Genomic DNA, 27355 nt, shown 5'->3' with positions numbered 1-27355 from the left:
ACATTAAAACAGCAATTATTTATTATTTCCAATTAATCTTAATTGGAATTAACTAAAAATACTGTTGAACAATAATATCACAATAATAAGACAGTACACATAACAATAAATGACTATAACAAGGTTTATTTAAAAAGAACGATTTAAAACGTAATTATTTTTCCTATTTCTGGGAGGGGTAAATATAAACTAAATAATACTTGCATGCACACTGCACAGAGCCTAGTTTTCCCTCATTGTAAATGCTTAAAGCTTTTTAATACTTTATTAAAGCCTTCATAGAAGATGTCTTACAATTCGCATACAAGATAAACTTATGTTTTACGTTCATTACTTGTACAATATACATAGGATTCAATACGCAATAGTCTTCCAATATTTACAAGTAACATTTATGTTTTAAATTCATTACTTGTACATAGGATTCTTTGACTAGCTTGTAAATGTGGCTGTAGGGTGTACACTATGTACATTGAACAAACACTAAAGTTTGTTTTATATTTCCAGCTTTAAATTTACTTTGATTTTGACATATTAAAGCGTATTATTTACATAAATTCAACTGTACATTCAGTGCACAGTTTACACGTACTATGAATGACATGTATTGTGCAGTGCACAAAGTACAAATAAAAGGGTTGCAGGTACTGTACAGTACAACCGTACTTGAGAGAGGAAAGCAAGGACGGTAAAATTCTCCGCTAAATCCCACTTTTTCTCCGATCAGTGAACTGCAGATCCCTGGTCTCCCTGGAGTACGCATCAAAAGCTTAGTTTAGGATGAGAAGAGGATTAATCTGAATCCTCCCCAGTCCCTTTTCCAGGTATATTCATCCCCTCCTGGAGCTGAAGAATATGTTCAACAGGAACAGGTTTTCCATCCTCTCCAATCCGAGCAGGTTGGATAAACCCGTCCTTGACTAACTTATCCATCATATTAACCAGCTTCATCGCCTCGTACTCCTTCTGTTCCTCGCTCATCCCCTCCAGGGGGTTCGGCCTGTCCTCCTCCACGCACCCGGTGATAGGGTTCACCTTGTGCGCCTCCTTCTGGTACTCCTCGGTGTCCGACTCCTCGTCCGAGGAAAAGTTTTCTTCTCCTCGTCCTCCCAGGAGTAGTCCTCGACGTGCCAGTAGTCCGGCTGCGTTACCGTATCCTAGCATAAAATAAATCTCAATATTGATTTTATATTTGAATCTTTGTTTTGGGATTTTTTACAATTCGATTTCTTACAACTTGAACTGGAAAAGCACTATGGCGACATCTATGACTAAAAATGTCCCCCATAATTAGCCCCAAAAAACTGCAAAAATGAGAAATATTTCGGTCATCTCAATGAAAATTAGGATTTTCGATATTGACAAGGTATTTTTCTAAAAGTTGACATACAAGAGTAAAAAATAAATTATTTATCTATATGAAAATCAGTATTTTCTATAATTATAATGTATTTTTCCATGTATTTTACATTTTTTGTATATTTGGATTGAAAACTAATGGTTGAATTGAAAATTTTCCTGAATGTTTAACAAGTTTTCCAACATTGTGTTTGCACAGGACAAACAGGAACTCTGCAGTCATTGTTGCAACATCTTGATCTGGGTTGGTGAGGAGAGAGACTAGTCTGCTCCGAGGACTAGAACCCTTCTCAGGCTTGTTCTGAACACAGAACACAGGTTGGAACAAAAAAAATGTGTGGACTTTCAGCTCCAATAAAAGTCATGATTATGTTAGAGAATATTTAAATATTTGTTTTTGTGAGAGCAAGAATGGGTTACTCCGTACCTAAATATTATCTGTTGTGAGAGGAAGAATGAGTTACTCCGTACCTGAGTATCCTCTGCTGTTAGAGGGCAAAGGATGGTTTACTCCGCACCTAAATATCCTCTGCTGTGAGAGGAGGAAAGATGGTTTACTCCGTACCTGAATATCCTCTGCTGAGAGGAGGAAAGATGGTTTACTCCGTACCTAAATATCCTCTGCTATGGGAGGAGGAAAGATGGTTTACTCCGAATATTCTCTGCTATGAGAGGAGGAAAGCTGGTATACTCCGTACCTGAATATCCTCTGCTATGGGAGGAGGAAAGATGGTTTACTCCCTACCTGAATATTCTCTGCTATGAGAGGAGGAAAGATGGTTTACTCCGTACCTGAATATCCTCTGCTATGAAAGGAGGAAGGATGGTTTACTTAGTACCTGAATATTCTCTGTTGCAAGAGGAGGAAGGATGGTTTGCTCCGTACCTGAATATCCTCTGCTGTGATAGGAGTAAGGATGGTTTGCTCGGTACCTGAATGTCTTATGGGAAGGAATAGTGGAATTCTCCGTGCTTAAATAAAAGCTGTTGAGAGTATAGGAAGGATGGTTTACTCCGTACCTGAATATCCTCTGCTGTGAGAGGAGGAAGGATGATTTGCTTCAGATATTTCCGAACCTCTCGGTGCATCTTACTCAAAATCCACAGGACGGAGAGGGTAGGAGAAACTTCCTCCTTAAAAACGAACTTTTTCCAAATCAATTTTATTTTGCAGTATATTTTATGCATAACTATAACTATAACTCAAGATCCCAAGGACCGATTTGCCTACAATTTTGATTGGGGAACTAGATAGAACCAGCCAAATGTTCTTTATAGCCTGATTTTAAAATTTTAAGTTAAATGACTTGACTTAAATAGAAAAACTTTAGTTTGCGGGCCGAGCTGGAATCCAAAAATATGAAAGCATTAATGATCAAGATAAACCAAATACTAATTTTTGAAATTCGATGAAGAAAAATAGATATGCTTTTCTTGAATCAATACGATAGGATAAAAGTAAAAGTTTCTTATCTATAACGCAGTGTCGAAATTAATAAACCTCTCACCTTTAAGTTTTTCAACTTGTTTTCACTGTACTCTTCAAGCTTCATGAGGAGATAATCCAGAATCCTTTGAATATTACTGATCTTGTGAATTATATAAGTTGTAGGCTCCATCTTTCCGTCCATGTTGGTTAGGAAGTTTATCACGTTGCTCACAACCATGTTCTCCGAGTCCTTGTCCTCGTATGCGTGGTTGAGCACGGAGTCAAGGGTTTTACAAATACGCGTCAGCTCCTCGGTATCCTCCGTCCTAGACTCCAGGGCAAGGTTGAAGAGTACCTTGAGAACCTCTACCACGTAGAGAGCTAAGACGGGAGAACAAGGAGACATATCAAGACAGGATTTTAGGTTGTTATTGATAAGCGTCAGAGCTCTAGATAATACGCAATTTTTATTGATTTGAATAATTCAATTTTTCGCTCAGTGAAGAAAAAAAATTTTCAATGAACTATAAGGATTGCTATTATATATTCCTGTGTTCCGAGTTGGCCACTTGTCTTTGCTCCGAGCAAAGTGCTGTCAGAAGGAACAGGAGTCGGAGATCAAACCTTTCTACCTCATTCCGATCCTGGAGTAGTCCAAACCATCGTTGAATAATTAAATATATAGATGTAAAAGAAGTAACGTCAAATAATTGCTGGATGAATTCATATTTTTAATTAGATGTTTTTACTCTAAGAAGAATCAAGACCCCCCTCCCCTTCCCCCAAATTGACGCTTCTTTCTCATGTTGACAGGATAAAAAGACGTTCATGATTGCTATTTCTTCGACAATGGTTGTTCCTTGTGATTTGTGATTGTTGTGAGAATATCTTTAAGAAATCCGTTAACCGTACAATAGGCTTGTACAGTACTGCTCTGGTGGATAAGGTTGGAGAGAACCATCTTAGATTCGAACCTTACTCCGGGTTCTGAGTCCGGCTGCAGTCGGCTAATTCCACTCTTCTGTATGAGAAGATCAACATTCTTGTTCTCAATACACTCGTTGATCCCAACCCTATCTCTTGATAGAAGTTTGCAACATTTCAAGGCTTTATCCTGCAGTATTGAGGAGCTATTGTTCTCAGCTATACTGAAAAGTCCTGCCCAGATTAATTTCCTATCGCTTAACTTAATATCGGTGAAACTCCGAACCGTAGTGTTCTCCGAGAGAAACTTTGACAAGACTGATTCAAGCTGATTATCCGGAACATCCGAAATCCCCAGAAGATCCGTCATGTTTTTAGAACTTAGAAATTCACCGACGGTCCCGACAATGAATGAATCCTTGCAAGAGTTTTGATAAGAATTGAATTTGATCAGCTGGGTTCGGATGGTAGGACGGACCAATCAGAGAGCTCTCTCTAGTCCTGGCTCCAATAGGATCTGAAATGTCAATGTTTTGAGAGAGATTTAGAAATATCTGCGGCGGGTTTCCTTAGTGATAAGATAATTCCAAAAACACAGAAATTTTTGTTTAAAGAACAAAACCCCAAAAATAGAAAATATACAAAAAACTTGCTTTTTATTTGGAAGAAATCTAAAACAGCACAAAAAACGAATTTTAGTAGAAAATATAGTTTTTTAATAAAACAATTAAAAAATAATACAAAATAACATGTAGTCATAATCTTTATAGTAGTTCATTTACACTTTAAGAAATATCCTATAACAAAAAATCACACTTTATTCAAATTTACCACAATATAATTTTAAAACTTTTATGATCACATTTTATATCACTATTAAGGTTCAGGATAAAAGTCCTTCTCCGGGAGTAACCTTCCAGCGGATATAGATTCAGAAATCCAATCCGAAATTACTAAGTGGAATAATCTTTCTGTTCCAGCGTTAATATCACGACGAATTCTCTGAAAAATAGTTAAAATTGTAAAATATCTTCTATTTATTTTGTTCACTTTGTTATAAATAACCTATTTAGAATGCTCCCTCTGGCCCGATCTCCCTATTACTAACCGTTTAACTTTTTTTCATTTTTAACAAGTTAGAAATCCCCCATCCTCCATAAACAGTCTGACTTCACGATGTATAAACCTAATTATGTTATGTTTTAATTTTAATTCTATTCCTTGTATTTGTGAATGATGTCTGGTGCAGGATTGAAGAAAACTACATGACTAACGTTTCCTAAAACCTGCTCCGGACTGCCCTTCTCCAGGCCGGACTCATCCTGCTCCTGGCTAGACTCATCCTGCTCCAGGATAGAATTCCCATGCACTACGCTAGCTCCGTAGAACCTGACTAGAGCTGTATCCAAGGTTCTCTTATCCTCCTCCTTCTCTCCGTACTCGAGGTATAGTCTCAACCCTCGGAACAAAAAATATTTAAAGTCCTGGAGATATGACTCAAGCTCTTCAAGATCCAAGGAGTCCGTTGAACCTTTTTTAGCGACAGCGTCCATGCTAAGGGTTAAAGATTGCACGGTGGCGAGATCATGATAAGAATCCCCAAACTCGTCGTACTCGGTCTATAAACAACACATTTGATTTTTAAAATCTAAATTCGTTTTTTTATGCTGAAACGAAAAGTAAAGTAAAATTTTTAAAATCATTGTGCTTCGTGGCTATTTCTTTTTATTGTTAACCATTAATTTTTATTTTTATTAAGTATCCAGTCATTTCTTTTTCATTCAAGATTTTAATTGGAGAATTCATGATAAATTCTGATTGGAGAAAAATCATCCTGGGCTCAATTTGGGCAAGTAAATACTAAAAAGAGCGTCTTTAATTAAGAACCATCCGACAAGCAAACTTCAGAGCAGACATTTGTAAATTTAAAATTTATAAATTAACTTAAAAGTTTTTTTGAATAAAGAATAAATGTATTTCCTTCCACTTAGATTTAGTTTTCTCTGTTGCAAATACAGTATCATGGGGTCCGAACATCCTTCAGCAAAATCAACATTTAAATAGATTTGCTATCATTCGAGTTAAAAATTTGAGGACCACGTAATGCAAATATTTAAAAATAACAATTGAGACGATTTAAAACTCGTCTTTAATAGTTTATAGCTATATATCTATGGACAAAATGCCTATAAAACATCGTGCACAATCTTTTAGTTTCTATGTAGATAAACCAACTTATTAAAAGCCGGAGTTATTCAACTTTTAAATACGAATTTTCTATTTTATAGCTATTACAAATCAAACACGATTTTCAAGCAGTTTATTAACTTTAACTTTTTGTGTGACACCCTTTAGTTGAATGTTTTACGATTAAATAACGCGTTCATGTTTTTTGTCAATGAAAGCGATTTAAGACGTTAATTAATTTATTGAGATAAAAATGTTAGATTTCCTGAATGTGGTTTCACAGTCTAGAATCCAGGAGGATTTAACAACATCAACTGAACCCTCACCAATAATATTCTTTGCTTTAACTGTTCCAGCAGTCTGGATAAAGCAGAAAGTTCGTCCTGCCTTGAAGTTTTGCTCCACCCTACCTCCATGCTTCACAACAATCCTCTCCAACTTATGCTTCAGTTCAACATCATTACTCGGCTCCACAACTATAATCTTATCCTTGAGATGAAACGTCTCAATCCTCTCGTTGCTGTAGTCGATATGTTTATACTCGGAGCCAAGGGTTGGTTTTGAGGAGATTTTTATCCGTTTCCTGGGAGTTTCTACTTCAGAATCAATCAGACGTACTCCGTTGCAAAGTTTCCCGTCCCCCATTTCTCTAAGTTTGATTATCTCCTGTAGAGTTGTACAGTTAGAGTAATCCTTATCTTCTCTTAAGCGTTCCACCCTAGGAAACCGGAGGGTACAACCTGCACTGTAGGACTCCGATCTTGTAATCTCGGCAGCATTCACTTGAAGGACTGGAGAGGATCTGGGATCAAACCATACATTTGGTTTATCTCTTCCACAGTTTATATTGCTAGTCGGAGTTTTCAATTGTTTCCCACATCTGTACACAAGAATGTATATTGTATAAAGTTAAACATTTATAAGATTAAGAAGTAATTGAGCCTTTACCATTAACTCAATTTTCCATTTCTTACATCTTGGCAACCACCTGATGTTGAAACATAATATATTTCTAACTTAGATTATTTGATCTAACAGATATAATAGTTTAAAATGGTCTACCATATTGGGTTGCAAATCAGAGTTTGCAGCAAAGACTCAATTCCTTTCCGTCTTAGGATTTAATATGTAAAAGGACAATACACCCTAACCTGCCGACCATATCTTCAATGTCTGCCGCAGAAAACCCGGATGAGACCCGACAGAAAGTGACAAATTTCTCGGTGTCCCCTGATCTATCCGATAAACCCATGAGAAAATGAGTTATTTTTCCTCCACCCTTCCCGGACCCGAAATATCCACCAAGAACTAGAAGGTCTATTTGATCCATGAGTTGGTTTTCATAATCAGGTTTTAGTTTAATCCACCCACTTCCAGACCTGGCGTTAGGTTTATATGTACTCAGAGGATCTTTTAGAACTAAACCTTCCTCGCGGTTATCAATTGCATCGTTTAGAGCTTCGATAACTTCAGATTTTGATCTTACGATCATTCGATGCGAGAGTTGAATTCGTCCTGGCATTGGACGAACAATTCTTTCGTATATTTTTATCCGTTCAGAAAACGGGGTGTTCGTTAAAACCTGACCGTTTAAATAGCAGATATCGTAGATAACGAGACATTGTTGTAAGTTTCGATGATCGGTTTTAATATTTCGAATATTATTTTGTTGACTTTTCTGGATAATAGTTTGAGTTTGATGATTCCAGGCACATATTTCTCCGTCAAGGATAACAGACTTGACCTCCGGGCATAGACTAGATGCTAGGAAGGATGAGAACTTATCCTTATCCGAAGCTGAATGTCCAAACTCGTCCGTGAAGTCGGATCCGTTCCTGGAGAAGAACTTGAACCTGCCGTCCTCCATGTGGGCCTGCATTCGTTCTCCGTCATACTTTGTCTCGATGTAACATTCCTTGCCCTAGATAAACTAGAATTAAAGTAAGGAAATGGAGAAGTTTTAAACGGAATAATAAAGAGCTAATTTACTTTAATCAACAGTTGTAGACTATTACTAGCAAGGAAAAATACATGAAGTTTTAGGGGTTAGTTGAAAGTTCATTGGTTTTTCGGAATAATGAAAACTTGATGTAAAGTTAGAATTCGATAAAAATCTAAGTTTAAAAGGGAAAACTTGTTGTTAAGATAGAATTAGATAAAAATCTAGGTTTAAAAGGGAAAACTTGTTGTTAAGTTAGAATTAGATAAAAATCTAGGTTTAAAAGAGAAAACTTGTTGTTAAGATAGAATTAGATAAAAATCTAGGTTTAAAAGGGAAAACTTGTTGTTTTCTAATTTTTAAAACTGTTTAGATCAGTGTGTAGGCCATTTAACAACCAAACAATTAAGTTATAATTAGAAAGAGTGGAGTGTAGATTTAGGATATAATATAATTAAAAAATAGCGTGGTACAGGGGTTGCACACTCGATTAAAAGAAAGTTAATATTAAACTGTAAATGAAAAGATTTACAGATAAACGGAAGAAACCTGAGAGGATGTTCTCAGATCTGATAAAGAGAAAGATAGATAAACAGACAGACAGATAGATAGACAGAGAAACAGATAGATAGACAGAGAAACAGATAGACACATAGACATATAGATAAACAGAGAGACAGATAGGATATATAAACAGATAAATAAAAAGATTGATAAACTGACATGCAGATAGATATACAGATGGATAGACAGATAGCTAGATCGATAGCTAGACATATAGCTAGACATATAGCTAGACAGAGAGCTAGACAGATAGATAGACAGATAGATAGACATATAGATAGACAGATAGCTAGATAGTTAGCTAGACAGATAGCTAGACAGATAGACAGATAGATAAACACATTCTCAAATGAACACTTCTGGAACATATTCTCAAATGAACACTTCTGGGATCTCGAAAATTATGAATGAATTTTGATTGTCAATTGAAACGTTAATCAATCTAATATTATTTAGAATGCAGAAAATAAGTTAAACTAACTTCATTTTGACGAAATTTTTTTTTGAAATTTTCATGAAAAACTTGCTGAAATGAGTGAAAATTAAAAAAAAACCCGGTGTATTTCCAGGATAAAAATCCGTACAATCCGTACAATCCGTACAATCCGTACAATTTTAGGGTTACAAAATAAAAAATCCGTACAATCCGTACAATCCGTACATTTTGGCCACCCTGAAGTTAGAATTAGATAAAAATCTAGGTTTAAAAGGGAAAACTTGTTGTTAAGTTAGAATTAGATAAAAATCTAGGTTTAAAAGGGAAAAGGGACAATAGATATAATTTCAAATAACTCTCAACTCATAAAGTGACATGTCCAATTTAAAACGGTAAACCTTAAAAGCTTAATCTGAACAAGAATACATGAGATCTTGATCATCTTCTCTTTACAAATTTAATATTTTTCATAATAGATAATCTCCATGCCTAGTGACTTGCAAATTTCAGCTTCAAAATCAATGAAGGAAACTGTCAGAATTTGTCAGTTTTCACGCTAGAAAAACATCGACATATATTCTACATTAATGGTAAGATTTTATAGGTAACGCTGTGAATCGGACCAGTCCCTCACGAAATTATTACGACAATTCCTTTAAAAAATATAAATACGATTAATCTAAATCTGAGTTCACCTTTATTATGAGATTAAGTTTAGATATAGCAACCCTATCTGCTAACTGAGGTTTGAAGGGAGAAAATATTTGAATCTGAATCTCGTTCATCCGAACCTCAGGATCATGAAGGAGTTCACAAACCTAGAAATAATAAAATGCTTAGGAGTCTTTAGGTATTAAAGGGACTGTATGACCAAGTATGATATAGAAATCAATGTTTTTGTTTCTTTAACTGTTAATTTTCATTTGTAGTTTATCTGCGAAAGTCACTTGCACATTCCTTGATTTTAAGAAGCAATGGAGAAACTCAAAGAAAGAAAGACGTTTCTAGTCAGAAAAACGACGTATTATATCTTCCACATTTTCTAATCGCGCATTGCTATCTTTTCATGGAGGGTCATTTGTAACTACGCTTGCGGTCCCTTTATCAACTTTTAATCCAAAATTGTTATTAGAGTTGTTAGCCTCTAAGTCAGGAAGAATTTTGTAATTTTTTACATGATGCGTTATCATTCTTAGATTGAACTAAATTGATCAAATCTTGCTTTACTTTTAAGTTTTATTAACTTTTCCCCTAGTTTTTAATTTCCTCTTCATTATTCTTTAAAAATCACCTGAAATTCATGAATTTTCACCTAACAATTGTTTTCGAAACAAATCTTAATAATTTCTATAAACCCTCCTTGCAAAGATGACAATGCTAGATTGAAATTACGCTCAAAGTCCCTAAAGTAAAATTTACCTTTCTAAGATTTGAATTTACTTCGTACAACTCCTTTGCATCCCTAGGTTTCAGGAGAAAATAGGAAAATTATTCACAAAATATTATATGAAGAAACAAATTTTTAAATATAAAATTATTTCTTAGCACTGATTTTGTCAAAGATTATTTAGTATTTCTCGGTGTTCTTGTTCTCTGTTCCTATGTAGAGCTGAGAGTACTGAGTTGTTCCCCATGGAGATCTTCATCTCCTTGAGTATAATCCTGATCAACCACTTCTGCTGCAAGGCGTCCATCCGAAGAAACAAGTCTTTGAATACTCCCGCCACCTCCCTCCGACCCTCGTTATTGTTCAGTCTAAAAGTATTATATATTACTACATTTGCTTTAGAACCATTTGCTGTTTGCTCTATTAAATGTTTGCTCTTTCACGCCATTTTATCTATCTTAATAAACCTCTAAATAACCTTCCACAGAGCAAATGTCGTGTCTATGGAGTCTATGAGGTATAGAGCAAATGTCGTGTCTATGGAGTCTATGAGGTATGGAGCAAATGTCGTGTCTATGGATTCTATGAGGTATAGAGCAAATGGTCAATAAGGCACTATCAGTATAGCAATGTCGAAAGGTCCCTGTTGGTTAAAGAACCAATGTAATCTTTCCTCCCCCCCCCCCTCTATTCGGCCCTTAACTTATAAACAAATCGTTTCCTAGTTAGTATAAGTTTCCCAACCTGACAATCTGATCTAGCTTCTGATTGATCTCTGAGCAGGATATATCTGTAGATTTATAGCAGCGCTGCTGCATCACAGTGTAGAGGACAGACGCGAAATCTCCAGCATCATCCTATTCAGAGTTCATAGTTCATAGTTCATAGTTCCGTGTTCAGTGTTCAGTGTTCAGTGTTCAGTGTTCAGTGTTCAGTGTTCAGTGTTCAGTGTTCAGTGTTCAGTGTTCAGTGTTCAGTGTTCAGTGTTAAGTGTTCAGTGTTCAGTGTTCAGTGTTCAGTGTTCAGTGTTCAGTGTTCAGTGTTCAGTGTTCAGTGTTCAGTGTTCAGTGTTCAGTGTTCAGTGTAGAGTACAGAGTGCAGAGTGTACAATGTACAGTGTAAAGTACTGTACACTGTAAGCTTGTATTCAGGAATAACTTTTTTTCTCAAACCTGTACATTATATAATACACTGTACTGGTTTCATTTTAGGATAATATAATTTCTCGAACCTGTACAGCTGTAGGAACTTTATAATTCTTCAGTTTAAGAGCATCTGCAGAATTCTTTCCTAGCTGTAGGAACTCAATATACATCCCAGCTAGAGCTGTCTCCTGGAGTAATAATAGTTATAATAGAAAGATCTAAAAGGAACAGAAGTACGATATAGAACCTCCAGACCGCCAGCAAGGTGTATCGCATCAAGTAAGTAAGTAAGTAAGTAAGTAAGTAAGTAAGTAAGTAAGTAAGTAAGTAAGTAAGTAAGTAAGTAAATAAGTAAGTAAGTAAGTAAGTAAGTAAGTAAGTAAGTAAGTAAGTAAGTAAGTAAGTAAGTAAGTAAGTAAGTAAGTAAGTAAGTAAGTAAGCAAGCAAGTAGTTATTTATTTATGAAATATAATAAAAAAATACAAAATTAAGTGTTTCAGGAGAAAATATTTAAAAACCTCCAAGAAAAGAAATTGTGGGAATATTTCCTTAAATAAAAAAAATAATATGAAAATAAAAGGAAAGGGAATAGAAAGGAAAATGAAAGTTAAATATTTATTGTTTACATGACATAAAATTAATCAATGCGACAACTGAATTAAATTTAAAATAACTCTGACCTTCATCTTATACGCTCCTCTCTCTTTATCCAGCTGAGGGACTAATAATCTTAAAACAGGAAACAGAGAGTTCTTTGTCTCAGCTGGGTTCTGAATTTTGTCAGCAAGGTGTCGACAATGTTGAAGAAATCTTTGAACATGTCGAAATCTTGCGGATTTGTCGGCTTTAACAAGTCGTTGCAGAAAATCCGTTAACTCTTTAAATGTGAGATTAGACGACCAATCCATTCTTTCTGAAATTTATGTTGTCAACACTCAACAGGTTATACACATTTTTTTTATTAAATTTTACTCTCTTAGAGAAATAATGAAAGCCATTTTTTGGAACACTAACAAAAATTTTAAAACAAAATAAAAAAATTTCCTATACAGCTATAAGCTCGATAACAAAAGACATAAAATAAACAGATTAAGAGATTCGAACTCAAAAACCAAACAAATTTTTTTAATGTCAAAATGTACAATCTTTTGATTATAATGCTGATTATTATTTTTATTAATCTAAATATGGAATGAAAGTTTATCACGTAAGCAAAGCATCCAAAATGTTCGTCAGAGTTAACGTTTTAAACAAGAAAATAAAAAACAAACATTTCTTAAATTATTTTTAAAAGTCATCAAATAAAAATGTACTGTACAGTGTACAGTGTACAGCTGAGGGTTGAAAACCCAACCTAACTAATAACTATAATTCTAATCCAAAGCTCAATGATAAGTTCTTGAACTCCCCCTGTATCCATCTTTAGCACTGATCCTTTAAACGAACCAGGACTTGAATTCATGGGGCAGAGCTCCTCTCCTAGAAGTGAAATAAAAAATGTGAACTTAAAAAAGTGACAAAAAAGATAAGATATTATAATAAAAAAGAAAACCGGTTATTCCAAGCATGCTATTAAAATTCTGTTTTTGTATTTTCTGAAAAAAACTGTTATAATCCAAAAAAATGTAGTTATTTTTTATTGAACCAACTGTTAAACAATGCATATAAAATTTAAATTTAAATTTTAAAAATACCATATAAATCTTGACTGAAAATCCCCCTATCCCAGTTTTAATTAAGGATCGCGATTGCTTTTGATAGTTTTAGACATTGTACATTCGAAACACTGGACACTAGACACTAGACAGTAGACACTGCTGTTTTAATTAAAATTTACATTTTTTAGTTTTTATGTTAGCATCGGTTGTTCAAGGATCAATCAGGAATCCGGATATGGGAAATCGTGTGGTAGATATCCTAGGCTAAAGATTAAGAATATAGGAGACAATTAAAAAATAATTTGCATTCTAGGGTGTCCCAAAAAAGTTGCACGACCGCAATTTTTTTGTTAATGATTGATCCAATGTATCTGTCAACATCAGCCAAGGCGTCCCAAAAAGAATATTCAATATTTTCTGATGGTCGTATTTTTTGGTTCACCCTGTGTGTACATGAGTATGTTGTACCTGGGATAGAATGTATGGTTGAGACTGTACTGTCCAAGATTGGTTACTCGGCTAGTGTAGATATCTGAGAACCTATTAACAGTTTTGTTAGATTTAAAATTATTAAATAAAACCATAAGAGTATTATATTGAACGAAATCATTCATATCTCCGGTAATCATGAAAACAAAATAAAGGCAGACCACATTTTGGAAATGGGTTAACTTGTGATAAAAGTTTCGTAGCAATAATTTTAAAATAAGATTGTCAAATGAATGCCGGAAACTTTTTCAAAGGTCAAGATTTATTTTAATTGTTCAAAAATTCCACTAGAACTTTAAAAATATCACAGTATAGTGTATAGTGTAAAACTACAATGGTCGGTTCAGGGAATAATCTCTACCCCCCCCCCCCCTCGTGTCTATGGTTTCACCCTCTGATTACCCCTCAAACTCGAATTTTCCAATCCCTATAACTCCACAATTTGATGGTGTAAACCTTTGATTTTGAAACAAAGACTTTCTGATCTGGCGGAATTATCGTTTAAAATATGGAAGGTCTACGACATCAGGTTGCAATGATATTAGGATTATATCAGCGAGTAATCAATTATTTTACTTTACAAACATAGGCGTCAAGGCTTTATCATCCAGGGGTGTATCATTCTAAGAATAACCCCCCCCCCAGGTCGGGGGAGGAATATTTTTGAGGAATTGGAAGAAAAAATTAAAAATTGGACATCAAAAGGAAAGTTTTTAATCCTGTTTGACACTTTCCCCAAAAATTTATACATTTTAAATGTTCGGATAGGCAGGCTCTCTGCTGTTCCAAAAATGGGCTTGCCAGTCGGATCGCTTCACGTACGAAGTGCTAGAGCGTCGGGAAACCCGTCGGTCGCAGAGTGCAATTCTACCTACCCTAACCTAAAAACTCAGTTTTCCCCATTTCAGCGAAGAAACCCTAAATATATGTATATGTACGTCGTAACGTTGGATAAAAAAAGCAGGGGGTGGGGAATATATATATATATACGTATGTCGGGGTGGGGAATATATTTACGTATGTCGGGGTGGGGAATATATATATTATTATACGTATGTCGGGGTGGGGAATTATTTTTCAAGAAAATATCCTCGATCTTCCTAAAATGTGTCATGAGTATCATCCCTAGTCTATACCTGAAAAGTTTCCTGGAGAAGTATGTAGGATTACTGTGAGATCTGAACATGGATCCAAAATGTGGATTAAACATGTTTCTTAAACTCATGGAGACAGCATCCACCTCAATCTGGATCCACAGGGTAAATTCTTTAAATATACTTTTTCTTAACTTTTTAAAAAAAACTTTAAATAATATTTAACTGTTTTCAAACTATTTTAAGAATTAAGTAACCCTTTCCTTCCAAGCTTCTATAACCTACAACAAATAGCAGTTATATTGGAAAAATCATTGATATCATATTTTTTTTTTTTTTTAGATCCATTATTGTCCTCAATTCAAACTTATATTGATGTTATGGTTGTCCTATTAAACAGGTCATGAAGTCATATGATGTCGTATTTGTCCAAATAGCTTGTCAAGGAAGAGACTGTTAATGTAATTTCAAGTGCCCTCCCATCAATGTGTAAATAAACAAAACTCCTTACACCTCCTAACCCATGGCATCCTACCCATACCTCAGTGCTATCTTACCTCCTTGGAGTGCTACCCTACCTCCTTGGAGTGCAATCCTACCTACTTGGAGTGCAATCCTACCTACTTGGAGTGCAATCCTAAAACCTTGGAGTGCAATCCTACCTCCTTGGAGTGCTATCCTACCTCCTTGGAATGCTATCCTACCTCCTTGGAGTGCTATCCTACCTTCTTGGAGTGCTATCCTACATCCTTGGAGTGCTATACTACCTCCTTGGAGTGCTATCCTACCTCCTTGGAAAGCTATCCTACCTCCTTGGAGTGCTATTCAACCTCCTTGGAGTGCTATCCTACCTCCTTGGAGTGCTAAACTACTTCCTTGGAGTGCTATCCTACCTCCTTGGAATGCTATCCTACCTCCTTGGAGTGCAATCCTACCTCGTTGGAGTGCTATCCTTCCTCCTTGGAGTGATATCCTACCTCCTTTGAGTGCTATCCTACCTCCTTTGAGTGCTATCCTACCTCCTTGGAGTGCTAACTACCTCCTTGCCCTCCTATACCCTACCTCCTTAGCCTCCGGTTCTTGAACGTCCTGGTGGTCCTCTATTAGAGATTTGAGAACTTGTTGCCAGTTAACTCCCCACTTAAACTCCTCTGTATTCATCATTGCAATCTCTTTCTCCAGTTCCCTTAAAACGATAAATTAGTTATAAAATATTTATCTAACAGTTGGAAACCATGAAACCATGTTATCCTTTACCAAACCTATTCTAATTATCAACTTTCAGTGATCATTAAAAACAATCCATAATCAACATTAACCAATTTAGTTATCTAACAATTAGAAATCATAAGAACTTATCCCTTACCAAAACTGTTCTGGTTATCTAACATATCAGTGATCATGAAAAGATAATAATCCCTTAACATGTAACAAGAACTGTTTCATTTTCATTCAATATTACTGGCTTAAATCATAAAGTTTAAACTTTCTTCTTAATAATATTTTAATTTACCGGACAAATATTTTTTAGTACATAAAAAATACTAATGTTTTAGACACAACATTTTAAATAATACTCTAGAACAGATCACCTGTGTTTCTATCCTACCTGATAACTGCAGCAGTTTTCCAACCATGATGCAGTGTAACATCTGCTAGATCTGCATACGGATGATCTCCGAAATACATGACCTTGCCTCCCTTCCAGCCGGTCAGAAGCTGGAAATGATTTAAAGTTCCACCAGCATATATTCTTCCCTTAGCCAACTCATGAACCTTTACAATATAAACACTAAATTTAGATGTGGGGAAATGGAATAATAATATATTAGAGGAAATTTGAGCAATATTGAAGTCAACTTCAGCTATATAGATTGAAAAGTCTAGAATAAGGAAAGGGGTTTTGAAAAAGATCGTTTGAACTTAATAGTTGTAATAGATGAAATTGAGAGGGAGGGTAGGGAGCTTGGAATTCAAAAGTCCAGAATGAGGATCAGGGGAAATAGCTTGGAACAAAATAGTCCAGAATGGAATAAGAGGGGAGGGAGCTTGGGATGGAATAGTCTAGAATGGGGTTAGAAGGGTGGGAGCTTGAAATGAAATAGTCCAGAATATGGATAGAGGGGAGGGAGCTTGGAATATACCAGAATGGGGTTGGAGAGGAGTGAGCTTGAGATGTATTAGTCCAGAATGGAGTTAGAATAGAGGGAGCTTGAAATGAAATAGTCCCAAATGGATAAAGGGTAGGGAGTCAAGAATGGGGATAAAGGGGAGGGAGCATGGAATGGAATCATCCAAAATGGGGATAAAAGGGGATTTAAACTGAAAGAAGGAGGGTGAACTAGTCAACAATAAGAAAGAGGTAGGTATAGGGGAGGGAGGGGAGGGAGGGATAATCAGTAATCACCTTATCCCAAAGGAAGACATTCCTAGTTAAATCTAGTTCTCTGAAAGGTTGTGCATTGTTAGTGAAGAAATGAGGTTTCCCGGCCTGTACAACTATCACCTAAACATATGTACTCTATGTACTGTACGCTTGATCTAAAATATCTGGCATGGGTTCCTCTGAGAACCAGTTTTTGTCAGGTCAGATTTCAGATTTCAAATTTAAAACAAATCTTTCCAGTTAGAGTAAAAATCAGCAATTTGTAGTAACGACCTGACAAGTTTGTGAAAATCTACAAACTCTGAACTCTATACCAATAAATCTGAAAAGTTAGTAGGGATATCTCAAATAAAATGTTCTAAAAAATGTCGAAATTTTAAAATCTAAAATTTACATCAAAAAGATCCCTCCAGTCCTCTCCAACCATATACTTCATTCCCACATCCACGGTTTCAAACGGAGAATTCGTGATGAGGAAAATTTTCTTTTTGCTCTCCATGAGACCCTTCAAGTACGGAGCTAATTCAGGGTCCTTCAAACAAACAAAATAATTTTTCATTTATCTTTTTTGAAGAAAACACGAAAGTCCAATTAAACAATATATTTACAATCAATAATAATAATTGGGGGCCTAGCGTTTCCCGTTAGTGCTTTGAGATTTATTTTATTTTTATTTCCTTGTGTAGATACAGATTTGGATTTGAGCGAATCTCAGCATGGAATGTAGCGTGAGCCAAACCTAGAAAATGAAATCAATACAAATTCTTTAAAAGAATAGGGATTTTTTTTTCATAATAAGTATTAAATATATGATATAATACTGACCAATACACTTAGATATATCATAGTAGAGGCTTTCCGGCTGATATTCTATCTCGCATGTATGGAAGTAATCCATTACAGCCGCCATTAAACTCATCTCGGGCTAAAACCAAACCGCCATTTTAAAACCATTTGTAGAAGATTCGGTCATTTAGTTTTCAGAAAACCCGAACATTTTCTTGAAGATTTTGTTTTGATTAATCTTTTAGAGGAAACCGACAATGTTGTTAATAATATCTATAATTTTGTTTTTAAAACACTCCTTCTTTTTGATTTTAATAAAAAACTGCATCCAGCTAGTTGGGATATTTTCTTCGGAAATTAATTTTCTCTGTAAAACGGAATTCCTTCAGCATTAATGTTTTGGATATTACAGATTTTTCTTTTGAACAGACAAGAGAACTTTGTGTGGAGCAACGTTAGTCTTGAAAGCTTGATCTAGATATCCAATGTGGTCACTATTAAATTGGATGAATGCTTGATCCCTCAATTAAAGTTATTCCGTGATACGAGCACCAAGGGATATTAAAGAGGAATTAAAATAATCCGTAGATCTACTAAGATGGAGATCAATGCTTGATCCCAAGATTTACATGAGTTCTGACTTCTTGGCAAATAAATGTTTGTTTAAGTTCCTTTGAGAAAATGTCGACTAGTTGAACCATCTTTACGTTCATTGGTTTAGGAGTTAGGAAACTAGATTCTAGAATATAAGTAAATTCATTATGTTTGGTAGTTGTGTAGGTTTGGTTGTTGTGTATGTTTGGTTGTTGTGTAGGTTTGGATGTTGTGTATGTTTGGTTGTTGTGCAGGTTTGGTTGTTGTGTATGTTTGGTTGTTGTAAAGGTTTGGTTGTTGTAAAGGTTTGGTTGTTGTGTGTGTTTGGTTGTTATGTAGGTTTGGTTGTTGTGTATGTTTGGTTGTTGTGTAGTTTTGGTTGTTGTGTAGGTTTGGTTGTTGTGTTGGTTTGGTTGATGTGTAGGTTTGGTTGTTGTGTAGGTTTGGTTGTTGTGTAGACCTGGTTGTTGTGTAGGTTTGGTTGTTGTGTATGTTTGGTTGTTGTGTAATTTTGGTTGTTGTGTAGGTTTGGTTGTTGTGTAGATTTTGTTATTGTGTAGGTTTGGTTGTTATATATGTTTGGTTGTGTAGGTTTGGTTGTTATGTAGGTTTGGTTGTTGTGTAGGTTTGGTTGTTGTGTAGGTCTGGTTGTTGTGTAGGTCTGGTTGTTGTGTATGTTTGGTTGCTGTGTAGGTTTGGTTGTTGTGTAGGTTTGGTTGTTGTGTAGGTTTGGTTGTTGTGTATGTTTGGTTGCTGTGCAGGTTTTGTTGTAAAATTATTATATTATACCCTAAGGCAAACCTATATTGTTTGATTAAATAATGTTTTAATTTGCTCATATTTATCTATATATTTGTACCTAGATAATTTACAGGTAAATGTCGTCTTTTATATAATTTTAGAACATCTTTGTCGGACAGTTTCTCTCGTCCTCTTTACAACACAGCTTGAGATTAGGCCTTAACTTTTATAAGGGAAATTTCACGAAATATAGTGTTTAAGGAAAATCTATGATTTAAACGATAAGGTCAACTTTTACTTACGTACTCCCACCGATTGACAAAGTGCCTGTAAAAAGTTGGTTTCTATGACATTTTCGGAGAAAGTTTGTCATAAAATTCTCCTTACAGAAACTTCTGATAGAGATCGAAGTAGAACCAATCGATAGTTAATTTGAATATAGATCACACTTTATAGAGTTTTACTATAATATTTAAAAAAAAACTTTCATATTCAATATTTTTTATTGATGCTGTAAGAGTGCAAAAAGTAATTTTATAAGCAGTAATTCCTGTAAACTGTTCCAAGCTGAATCTGATGAAAACTGTCAACCTTGAGAAACAATCCTTTCTCAACATCATAGTGAAGACCTCTGCAAAAAATTAAATATTTAATAAAAATTTTAATCATAATTTATATTTTCATATGCAGGATTAACCACAATGGATGAAGCTTTAAAAAACGACCGGAAACGAATCTACGGTTACATGAAGTCTTTTGACTGGATTATAGCCATTTACTGGATTATATAATGATATTGCAAAGGAAGAAAAAAGTTTACAGTTGCAGGGGATCCTAAGTATAAGGAAACAGACAGTATAAATTCTGTACAATCGTCTCTGAAATCGCATTCTTTGTACAGGCTCACATTCCAATTTCTATATTTGAGGTTTAATATTTGAAAATTTGAATAAAGCAAATATTTTGTTTTCGATATCAAATAAAAATGGTGGACCTGATAGCAAAGTTGGGATCATAGACAACCTTTCCTACTCCTACCGGGTATCCGTACTTCTTAACTAAATATTTATATATAGGATAAAATTCATTCAGTTCTCCTACTCCAACCGGGTATCCGTACTTCTTAACTAAATATTTATATATAGGATAAAATTCATTCAGTTCTCCTACTCCTACCGGGTATCCGTACTTCTTAACTAAATATTTATATATAGGATAAAATTCATTCAGTTCTCCTACTCCTACCGGGTATCCGTACTTCTGAACTAAATACTTATATATAGGATAAAATTAATTCAGTTTTCCTACTCCAGCCGGGTATCCGTACTTCTTAACTAAATATCTATATATAGGATAAAATTCATTCAGTTTTCATTTTCTTCATCTATATATAAAGTTGTACTCTATGTTTGTTTGTTTGTATGTCCGATCATAACTTAGAAACTCTTAATATTAAAATTATAGTAATTGAAGTATTTTGAATGGGAACCTAGAAAGAACCACGGGAATTCAGGGAATTATATTTTTTGTTCATTAACTTTTGATAGTTTATACAAAAAAAATCCTTCCTTTCAGTCATTTGTTTTTTGTTCTTTTTCCAAGTTAGCAAAAATCCGCAGAAAAAATGCACACAAACATTACAAAAATATTGGAGAAACAAACTGATTTAGAAGAGGAAGGTGGTGTGGGGGGATTTTTCAAGAAAATAAATATACCAGTTTTTTTACTAACAATAACTGATAAAAAATTACCTAAATGCTCCTTTGCAATATCATGAATAAGATACTCTACACCCTTCTTGTAGCTAGCCAGTGTGTAATCATAATCAAACCCATAGATCTCAACCTAAACTTTGCAATATCATTAATAAGATACTCTAAACCCTTCTTGTAGCTAGCTAGGGTGTAATCATAATCAAACCCATATATCTCAACCTAAACTTTGCAATATCATGAATAAGATACTATTCACCCTACTTGTAGCTAGCCAGGGAAGGTTACCCTATAAGAAGGGGGGGAGGGGGTCACTGCACATTTAATAACAATTTCTATTTCGAAAAATGTGTTATTTTTTGTGTGCTCTTCTAACGATATAAAAACTAGAAATTTATCAGAAAACTTTTATTAAGTTTTAATCCTTTACCAAGAACTAAACGCACAGATGCTTATACATTATCTTAGCCTTTTTTGACATTCTAGGGAAAGGTTTACCCCTGGAATTCACACTGCTCAGAGTACCCTTAAAATATGTATGCAATGTATACCTCGGACAAATCTATCTGATCATTACAAAACGCTGCTTTCGTCTCAATGTCTGGCGGTAATTTCTTGCATCTAGGATCGTAGACTAGTTATTTAAAAAAAAAACTAAAATATTTAGAATTGAAAGATTTAAAAAAATCCATTTTAATAAGGTTGTTATTATGGGTGATCCTCCATTTTCAGATTGGCATGTCTGATTCGCAACGATACCCTTTAGTGATGACGTATAATTATTACTGGGTAAGCTCCAAGATAGTGTACATTTGCAAATGTTTTAGGTATCTCTTATTTTTAGCAATAAAAATATGAATATCTACGTCATGCATGATTAGATATTTAGAGTGTACCATTGTGAATCACACATGCCTCTGTAAATGGAAGGTAACTTAAGATTACGTCTACAGCCCTTGTACGTGTATTTTACATCTTTTACGTTGTACGTTACAAATGTGCGGATATATATCCAGACGTTAAACTTGTGAGGTAGAGCTATCTATCTATAATGTTTGATCACAATATCCATTATGATCATTTTTAAATTTGCTTGATATCTCAGAGGAACTAATTTAATCCTATGAACGACAAAATATACGGATAACTGCTTGATCTGGGGATTCCAGCTTACTTTAACCGATTAACAAATCAAATTTTTGTTAAAAATGCAAAGAAACAAAAAAGCTTGACAATTCAATTAGTGACAGAGATAATGATAGTCTCGGACCTAAGCCAGCTCTTTGCTTGCTCGTAATTGGTCCAAAGATCTTCGCTTGTAAACGTTCTCTGAATACAGGCGTTGATCTGAACACAACCTCTCCGGTTTAAACCAGTCACAGCCCGAACACATATCTGCATTTTCTAACCTGAAACCAGGAATTAATAAGAATTAAGGATTGTGTATTTATTTCTGTATAGGGTTCGGCGAGAAGAGGTCAAATACAAATTACAAGACGGTAAATATATATTCTTAGACAATTATGCTAAATAAAATATTTTTAAAAGGCAGGGTCTTACATTTTCCAAAAATTTGACGAATTTTAAAGAAAAGAAACTTTTTGGTTAGTTCAACCATATTTAATAATTTAACACACAAAAAAATCTTTTAATCGTTCACTTAATTACAAAATAAGAAAAACGTGTATTTATTATAGGAAAATATAATCCCCTGCACAATATGGCACGACTTGTATACAGCGTATACTAGTGACTTTTCAACTAATGGTAAGTATACAATAGTACAAATATAGACGAATGAATATAATGCATGCTTTATGTATGTATGTATAAAGTGAATATTAAGTAGTAAAATATGGTTTTATTAAGACAGGATCTTAATCGAAGTTCTCTTAAAGATCCAGTATCCGAGCCAAGCTCCGAGAGTAAGTGAGAGAAGGTTTGTTGCAATCAGAGCTGGGAAGTATCTGGATATCTGGGATTTCTCCGTTTTCCTCTCTTCACTATCACTCTGGTTCCCGGAGGAGGCCTTAGAGCTTGCTATTCTCCAGTTCCTAGGAGGGAGCATGTTAGGTCTTGATCTCCAGTTTACTCCATATACTTCCTCAAGAACCTCAGGTTCTCTATTCACAACCACACCGCGCAGGTTCTCCTCAAAATTCGCCAACTCCGTATTTGGACTATTCGGCGGAGACTTTGGGGAGGCGGAGGGGGTATTCTTACAGGTGGAGGAGAGCGACATCATGGCGGAGCTGATGGGGGAAACCCGGGCGGAGGATCGGGCGGAGTGTTCCTTCTGTGCTTCCCGGAGCATCCTAATATAATCATTGTCTATGTTGAAGGGAACAGGAGTAGTTCGTCTAGGAGAGGTGGGAACAGGAGAGGAAAACTGTATTCCTGTTTCTCTAAATCAGAAATTGAAATATTAATTTAAAGAATATGCTGAAATAATACCGAGTTATTCACAAAGGATTAGACTTCAATGACGAGCTGAAATACAGATTTTTGATGGTATTTCAATAGAACTTGCAAAAACTAAAAGCAAGTTTACAGCAATAAGACTCAATGAAGGAAAGAAAAAGACTGAAATCACAGCCAATTTGTGGGTAACCCAGTTTAAACAATTTATATTTCTTTTTTAATCTTTGATTAACATACTCAATCCACACAAGTCAAAAATATAAAGAGAAAATTGTAAATCATTTTTAGGCATCAGGCCCTACTAATTATTAGCATACTTCAGAACAACAATTTGAACATTTCGAGTAGAAAAACTATCGGAATAAAGCTCATCTATGGGAGGGTGAGTAGCTGCCGAAATAATCTCAAATAAACTGGATAAACCTGGATAAATCAACCCATGAGCTAGTGGCACCAGGAGGTGTGTCAGTCATTTTGTCTCTGAAAATGTAGTTCATTTGATCAATTTGGTAAGTTGATTTTAGGAGAAAAACTCCATTTACGTAACATTTTTATTTCAAATTCGCCAAACAGCACACAAAACCGAGCTTGATTGTTAATAAATTACCTAATATTCCTTATTAGGGCTCAGTTTCATTTGCCATAATTACACTTGCCATAATATCTTTGCCATAAGTAACACTTGCCATAAGTTACGCTTGCCATAAGTCACACTTGCCATAAGTTACACTTGCCATAATGGTTACACTTGCCATAATTACACTTGCCATAATTACTTTTGTCATAATTTTCTAATTTTTAAAAAGATATAAATCTCTCTTTTTTTATTGCAAAGGCGGGAAATTTTATCATGAAAATTCCCAACTTTAGTTTTCTCATTGTTTTTAGCAGACTAGTTGACTCAAGTTCAGCTCCATATTTCCTCACAATGGAGGACCGTTGAGACCACAAGTAAGGGTAAACCAATAGTTCGAGACAACAACAACTACACCTATGTAGACAATGCCTTGTCTACAGAAGTAAATTATTGGAAATGTTCGGCTAAAATGTGCTAAGTTACAATTCGACCCCGAATTCGAACTGTCACTGATTGTAATTTGTATTTAATTTGTAATTAAAAAATATATATCTATATGTTTGTTAATTTTAACCAAATTTTAATTATGGCAAGTGTAATTATAGCAAGTGTAATTATGGCAAGTGTAACCATTATGGCAAGTGTAACTTATGGCAAGTGTAATTCATGGCAAGTGTTACTTATGGCAAATGTATTATGGCAAATGTATTATGGCAAATGTAATTATGGCAAAAGTATTTATGGCAAAAGTATTATGGCAAATGAAACTGAGCCCTTATTAGGCTGAATTCGCTGAATATGGTCTCAGGCATGCAAGGTAATTTCCTTGAGAACGATTTTTGGACCCCCCCCCCCCTACCTCCCTCCTATCAATTTTGTACATGGATCTCGTATGTAACACATAGATATAATTGGCCATGTGGCCGCAGCGTCAGGCCCCTTAGCATGTCCTAACCGCGGCGATCGGCCCCTAACCTGTCCCAGCCGCAGCGCTCTGCCCAGTTAAATTGTCTTAACCTCCCTAAAATAATAAAAAATAAATAATTTCACTGAAAAAAAGTGGTCATGTACAAAATTTATAGAAGGGGGAGGGGTTGTCCAAGAATCATTATCTAGGACGACCAGCGTGCTATGATAAAATGTATTGTACGAAATTTATCTATTGGAAAAAATCACGTAGGCAATCTACGATACCAACTATCAAATGTATAGTTAAGCCGTTATATTTATGTCTAAAGATTAAATTCGAAAAGATTCATAATTATTTTCATTACGATTCTATTTCATTCAATTTGCTTCAATTGTTTCATTTAAATGCATTTTTATGATTGAAATAAAACAAATATTGGTTCAATACTATTATCTTAATTGTCTGAATTCCCAGAAATAATCAACCATATCCCAAATTATATTATTTACAAACAAATAAACAAAAAATTGTTGAAATGAACTCAAGCATGTGTAAGATGAGTAAGATAAGACGTAAAAAATAAAGTAACACAAAGGGTCTGCTGATCCTGCACTAGCAGAAAGTTTTCTATAGAATGTTGTTTTGAAGAAAATATTTGGTTTGGTTTCAGCTAACTGCGGATTTTAAATAATGCGCCTCAATATTTTAAAAAGTTCAAGTTCGTTTTACAAATTCTTTGCATCTGTACAATCACTGTTTTACTAAAGGTTCCCTGTATCCCTCCGTGTTCTCTGTATCACTTCAGGTTGCCGTATCTCTCCTGTTTTACTTTGTATCTCCTCATTCCCCGTATCTCTCCCTGTATCTCGCATCGTTCCCAGTATCTCTCCTGGTTTCCTGAATCTCTCCGGGTTGCCCGTAACTCCTCTCTTTTACTTTATATCTCCCATGGTTTCCTGTTTAACTCCTAGTTCCCTGTAATCTCTCTTGGTTACCTGTATCTCTCCTAGTTCCCTGTATCTCTCCTGGTTCTCTGTATAACTTCAGGTTGCTTGTATCTCTCCTGTTTTACTTAATATCTCCTAGTTCCCTTTATAACTCCTTGATTTCTGATCTCTCTTGGGTCCCTGTATCTCTCCTGTTTCCGGCCGTATTTCTCCTGGTTCCCTGTATCTCACCTGGCTCACTAGATTTCCCCTGGTTCCATCTCTCCTGACTTCCAAGATTTGTCCTGGCCGGTTCCCTGTATCTCTCCTGGCTTCCTAAATTTCACCAGGTTCCGTATCTCGCCTGGCTCCCAAAATTTCTCATGGTTCATGTATCTTCTTTAGTCCCTGTCTTTCTCAATTGCTAACAAGGCTATATTACTCATGGTTCCCTGTATCACTTCAGGTTGCTGTATCTCTCCTGTTTTACTTAATATCTCATAGTTTCCTGTATCTCTCCTGGTTCCCTATATCTCTCCTGGTTCCCTATATCTCTTATGACTTACTAGATTTCTCCTGGTTCCCTGCATCCCTCCTGGCTCCCTAGATTTCTCCTGGTGCCCTGTATCTCTCCTGGTTCCCTGAATCTCTCCCATGGCTCCCTAGATTTCGCCAGGTTCCCTGTATCTCTCCAGGCTCCCAAAATTTCTCATTGGTTCCAGTATCTTCTCCAGTCCCTGTCCCTCTCAATTGCTTACAAGGCTGTATCTCTCCTGAGACTCCTGATTCCCTATATTTATTTATTTATTTAAAGAGAATCGCTGGGGTTGTTCCTGGCCCCAGGCAATCCCACTCATCAGCACTCCCCCTAATGACACGTGTATTCCTCACGCCTGAGGTAGTCTGGGTAGTCCGCTTAAGGCATGTACTATTTAAGAACCCTGAATTCAAGCGTACCCGGATGTAGGGATACCAGAACCCGTAGTATTCTGTAGCCCCAGGCCAACATCCTTGGCCCCCTTAAACTCTTCGTTTAGTATGATCTTTAGCCTAGTACATGAACATCTTATCCATTTATCTTTCCAGGTAATATTAAAACCCTGCATTAATTACATTTATTGTTAATCCGGGTCCCTCTCATACCACGATGATGGGTTTTCCCCTATTTTATCAATTTTGTTACCTGTTCTCATGGATATTCGGCTTGCTAGGATGGAATAAATCCGCTTATTGTCAAGACTCAGGATGCATTATTCTGGCAAGTTCCTCGTTCTGATGAGCCACTGTCCTACTAGTTGGTGAATACGCATAGCTCTGTTTCTAAGTTCACCCATCCCAGCTCTATCTTGTCCAAGATATTTTCTCAGGATAATACTTGTAGATCTTATGGTTCCCTGTATCAATCTTAGTTTCTTGTATCTTCCCTGGTTCCCTTTATCTCTCCTAGTTTCTTGTATCTCTCCTAGTTCCGTAAATCTCCTCTGGTTCCCTGTATCTCTAGTTCCTCCAACATCTGATCTCCAATAATTCTCTACATATGTATCTTCTAGTTCCCTTAAACTCGAGGGTTCTCAGGTTCTCTGAATCTCGTTGGTTCCATGCATATTTCCTGGTTCCTTGATCTCTCATTATTCACTACATTCTCCTTCGTTTCCTTAATCTTGCTGGTTCCTTGCTTATCTGATGATTTA

General features: G+C 35.5%; 4 protein-coding genes across 5 annotated transcripts; all 4 read right to left on the bottom strand.

Moving 5' to 3' along the window:
- Positions 1-251: 251 nt before the first annotated feature.
- On the bottom strand, positions 252-4419 carry LOC111710875 (synembryn-A). Its single transcript, XM_023485051.1, has 6 exons — positions 3648-4419; positions 3338-3432; positions 2868-3237; positions 2380-2493; positions 1519-1660; positions 252-1157 (listed from the first exon to the last, which is right to left on the bottom strand). The coding sequence occupies exons 1-6, from the start codon at positions 4080-4082 to the stop codon at positions 793-795; spliced, it is 1521 nt and encodes a 506-aa protein (XP_023340819.1). The 5' UTR covers positions 4083-4419; the 3' UTR covers positions 252-792.
- Positions 4420-4512: 93 nt separating this feature from the next.
- Positions 4513-12421, bottom strand: LOC111710866 (DNA ligase 4). Its single transcript, XM_023485040.1, has 11 exons — positions 12051-12421; positions 11457-11558; positions 10970-11082; positions 10438-10593; positions 10258-10300; positions 9534-9656; positions 7051-7820; positions 6165-6779; positions 5693-5750; positions 4933-5331; positions 4513-4714 (listed from the first exon to the last, which is right to left on the bottom strand). Exons 1-11 carry the CDS (start codon positions 12276-12278, stop codon positions 4589-4591), a joined length of 2733 nt encoding a protein of 910 aa, XP_023340808.1. The 5' UTR covers positions 12279-12421; the 3' UTR covers positions 4513-4588.
- A 107-nt stretch (positions 12422-12528) lies between these two features.
- Positions 12529-22353, bottom strand: LOC111710883 (5'-nucleotidase domain-containing protein 3). Of its 2 annotated transcripts, none has more exons than XM_023485064.1 (17): positions 22101-22352; positions 21382-21451; positions 20870-20963; positions 20113-20176; positions 19669-19749; positions 19237-19310; positions 18455-18522; positions 17823-17922; positions 17675-17736; positions 17392-17529; positions 17019-17117; positions 16221-16387; positions 15674-15797; positions 14875-14892; positions 14654-14763; positions 13497-13568; positions 12529-12849 (listed from the first exon to the last, which is right to left on the bottom strand). In XM_023485064.1, exons 1-17 carry the CDS (start codon positions 22229-22231, stop codon positions 12807-12809), a joined length of 1515 nt encoding a protein of 504 aa, XP_023340832.1. In that variant the 5' UTR covers positions 22232-22352; the 3' UTR covers positions 12529-12806. The 2 variants fall into 2 exon arrangements, with proteins under 2 accessions (XP_023340832.1, XP_023340841.1); XM_023485073.1 differs by lacking the exon at positions 12529-12849 and adding an exon at positions 13224-13292 and having other exon boundaries at positions 22101-22353.
- A 318-nt stretch (positions 22354-22671) lies between these two features.
- On the bottom strand, positions 22672-23777 carry LOC111710895 (uncharacterized). Its single transcript, XM_023485084.1, has 2 exons — positions 23675-23777; positions 22672-23235 (listed from the first exon to the last, which is right to left on the bottom strand). The coding sequence occupies exons 1-2, from the start codon at positions 23746-23748 to the stop codon at positions 22695-22697; spliced, it is 615 nt and encodes a 204-aa protein (XP_023340852.1). The 5' UTR covers positions 23749-23777; the 3' UTR covers positions 22672-22694.
- Between the last annotated feature and the right edge of the window lie 3578 nt (positions 23778-27355).

This window comes from Eurytemora carolleeae, unplaced genomic scaffold (genome assembly GCF_000591075.1).
Source record: "Eurytemora carolleeae unplaced genomic scaffold, Eaff_2.0 scaffold32, whole genome shotgun sequence".
NCBI classification, from domain to species: domain Eukaryota; kingdom Metazoa; phylum Arthropoda; class Copepoda; order Calanoida; family Temoridae; genus Eurytemora; species Eurytemora carolleeae.
Note: the sequence above shows the minus strand (reverse complement) of the source record. Positions and strands in the feature narration are given on the sequence as shown.

Bases quoted from the DNA above. Each gene is read 5' to 3' on its own strand.
- LOC111710866 (XM_023485040.1), bottom strand. From the start codon at position 12,278: ATGGATTGGTCGTCTAATCTCACATTTAAAGAGTTAACGGATTTTCTG. The intron at 10,301-10,437 runs GAACAGAGAACA...CCTGAAACCTAG, and splicing joins GTACTCTCAGCTCTACATAG to GGATGCAAAGGAGTTGTACG. The intron at 5,332-5,692 runs GAAATACATTTA...TGTTGTTTATAG, and splicing joins AAACTAAATCTAAGTGGAAG to ACCGAGTACGACGAGTTTGG.
- LOC111710875 (XM_023485051.1), bottom strand. From the start codon at position 4,082: ATGACGGATCTTCTGGGGATTTCGGATGTTCCGGATAATCAGCTTGAA. The intron at 3,238-3,337 runs GAATATATAATA...CGTATTATCTAG, and splicing joins GTGGCCAACTCGGAACACAG to AGCTCTGACGCTTATCAATA. The intron at 1,158-1,518 runs GAAAATTTTCAA...ATTTTATGCTAG, and splicing joins AAAACTTGTTAAACATTCAG to GATACGGTAACGCAGCCGGA.
- LOC111710895 (XM_023485084.1), bottom strand. From the start codon at position 23,748: ATGAACTACATTTTCAGAGACAAAATGACTGACACACCTCCTGGTGCC. The intron at 23,236-23,674 runs GTTTATCCAGTT...TTTCTGATTTAG, and splicing joins TCATGGGTTGATTTATCCAG to AGAAACAGGAATACAGTTTT.
- LOC111710883 (XM_023485073.1), bottom strand. From the start codon at position 22,231: ATGCAGATATGTGTTCGGGCTGTGACTGGTTTAAACCGGAGAGGTTGT. The intron at 19,750-20,112 runs GTCCACCATTTT...AATTTTTTGCAG, and splicing joins GATCCCAACTTTGCTATCAG to AGGTCTTCACTATGATGTTG. The intron at 15,798-16,220 runs GTAGGATAGAAA...TATCGTTTTAAG, and splicing joins AAAACTGCTGCAGTTATCAG to GGAACTGGAGAAAGAGATTG.